This window comes from Mandrillus leucophaeus, unplaced genomic scaffold, assembly GCF_000951045.1.
Source record: "Mandrillus leucophaeus isolate KB7577 unplaced genomic scaffold, Mleu.le_1.0 Scaffold900, whole genome shotgun sequence".
NCBI lineage: Eukaryota > Metazoa > Chordata > Mammalia > Primates > Cercopithecidae > Mandrillus > Mandrillus leucophaeus.
This window is the reverse complement of record NW_012109809.1, coordinates 947,557-949,262: the sequence shown is the minus strand read 5'-3', so window position 1 is coordinate 949,262 and position 1,706 is coordinate 947,557. Positions and strand designations below refer to the sequence as shown.

At 38.4% G+C, this 1,706-nt stretch overlaps 1 protein-coding gene across 1 annotated transcript in view; it reads left to right on the top strand.

Annotated features, from left to right (window-relative positions):
- The first annotated feature begins 275 nt into the window (after positions 1-275).
- CD96 (CD96 molecule) overlaps positions 276-1,706 on the top strand; it is a 113,861-nt gene continuing 112,430 nt past the window's right edge. The window contains exon 1 of the mRNA XM_011969735.1: positions 276-506. Coding sequence (XP_011825125.1) covers positions 446-506 — 61 coding nt within the window. The 5' untranslated portion in view covers positions 276-445. The remainder of the gene's footprint in view (positions 507-1,706) is intronic.

Below are 1,706 nucleotides of genomic sequence, written 5' to 3'. Positions count from 1 at the left end.
AGATTGAACAGAAAAACTATTATGAAAGACACCAAGCTCACATTTGTTAAATGACTTTGTGCTCTTGAAAAGAAATGTATAAAAAGCACATTGCCAACTGCTCTGCGTGATATCCTTTGTTTAGATTTTAGACGCTGCTTGACTGACACAGAGATCCTGAATAAGAGACTCTTTGGATACTGAAAAGTCTTTTAAAGAAGGTGATATACAGATTTCAGAGAACAATTTCAACCTTGTTCTATTGAAGGTTATACTCAGTCCTGAACCACATTACTTTCCTGTCTACGTTTCATTTCCTGGGGGCTTGCCAAGTGATAAACAGACCCAGGCGTGTGTGGTAGATTTGGGTTTTTTTAGCACGAAGTGGGTGGCTGGGGTTTGCTTGAAAACATCAATTGACTTAGTGATCATTACGGAAATGCTGGTGTAAGGTGTTCAGAAGACAATGGAGAAAAAATGGAAATACTGTGCTGTCTATTACATCATCCAGATACATTTCGTCAAGGGTAAGACTTCCAGTTGTCCCTTCTTGTCGGATGGGCCTCTTTAGGGGCGGATGGGGCCTCTGTTCATTTAAAATGCCTTGTGACTGCTGCTGAAATTGATCACCAAAGGACAAATCATTACTACGGGTTTCAGTTACGTATTTCAGTGGCAGGTATAGGAGAGATGCTAGAATCTAGAAATGATTACTAATGCACACTAAAAATAAGAAGGGAATGGGTCGTTTGTGCCACTGCTCTGAGGCATTTTCACCCATTTCCTTTCTAACAGGATCTCTGGAGTAATTGGGAAATTGTGTTTCTTGGAAATGAAATGCTTTCCAAATGGTAGTCAAAACAACTGCGGAAAAATTAAAAATCACAAAGCCGTCAACGCTCAGAGATCCTTGCTTCACTTTTTTCTCTCTCAAGTACTCTTTTTCTTTTGGATATAACAAGTATTTCTCCTCCAAATACTAAGGTCTTTGGGAGTTGAATGCACGTTGAATTTTAATGAGGCATGTGTAGGTAGGAACCTGGGAGACAAAGTGGAATCCTTATGACAGTAGGAACAAGAGCCTAATGGGCCTATTTAAAAATAGAAGGAAGATTAGTTCTGTATTCCACAGTATGAGAGTATTATCGTAAGCCTGAGTGTCTGAAGAATTAACTGTGCTTTTCAGATATAGCTATGAAAATATTAAGGAGAATCTCTAAATCAAAGGAGATTTGGAATATAATGCTGTAGATAGGATCAGAGCCATATTTTCAGGCAAAGGACAGCTCACAAGAAGTTACATTAAACTGTACTAACCTCTGCCTACCAAACTTTTGCATCCACAGAAGTATGATAATTCCCATTTGTCAAGTCCTTTTTACTTTTAAGAGCCTTGTTTCTTCTCAGTTGCTTGTCGTCTTTTTATCTTTTCCTTTTGTGAGCTTCAGTGGTACTTGTCACAATAATATATATCATTTCTGTAGCAGGATTCCATGTTAATTCTAAAACTGAGGCCAACACTATTGAAGGCATGTCACAGTCTCAATGCTTACCACATTTTAAGTGTCCTGTATCACTTGGTCAGACTGCTGATGGGGAAGAGACTCTACTTATGTCTAGTATTTCAGACCATCAATTAGAGGTGATACTAAGTGGAGCCTCTACCTAAGGTTAGATGAGGTCCTTTCAATCCTTATATATTGAAAGTGAAATTTCTTACTCTAATC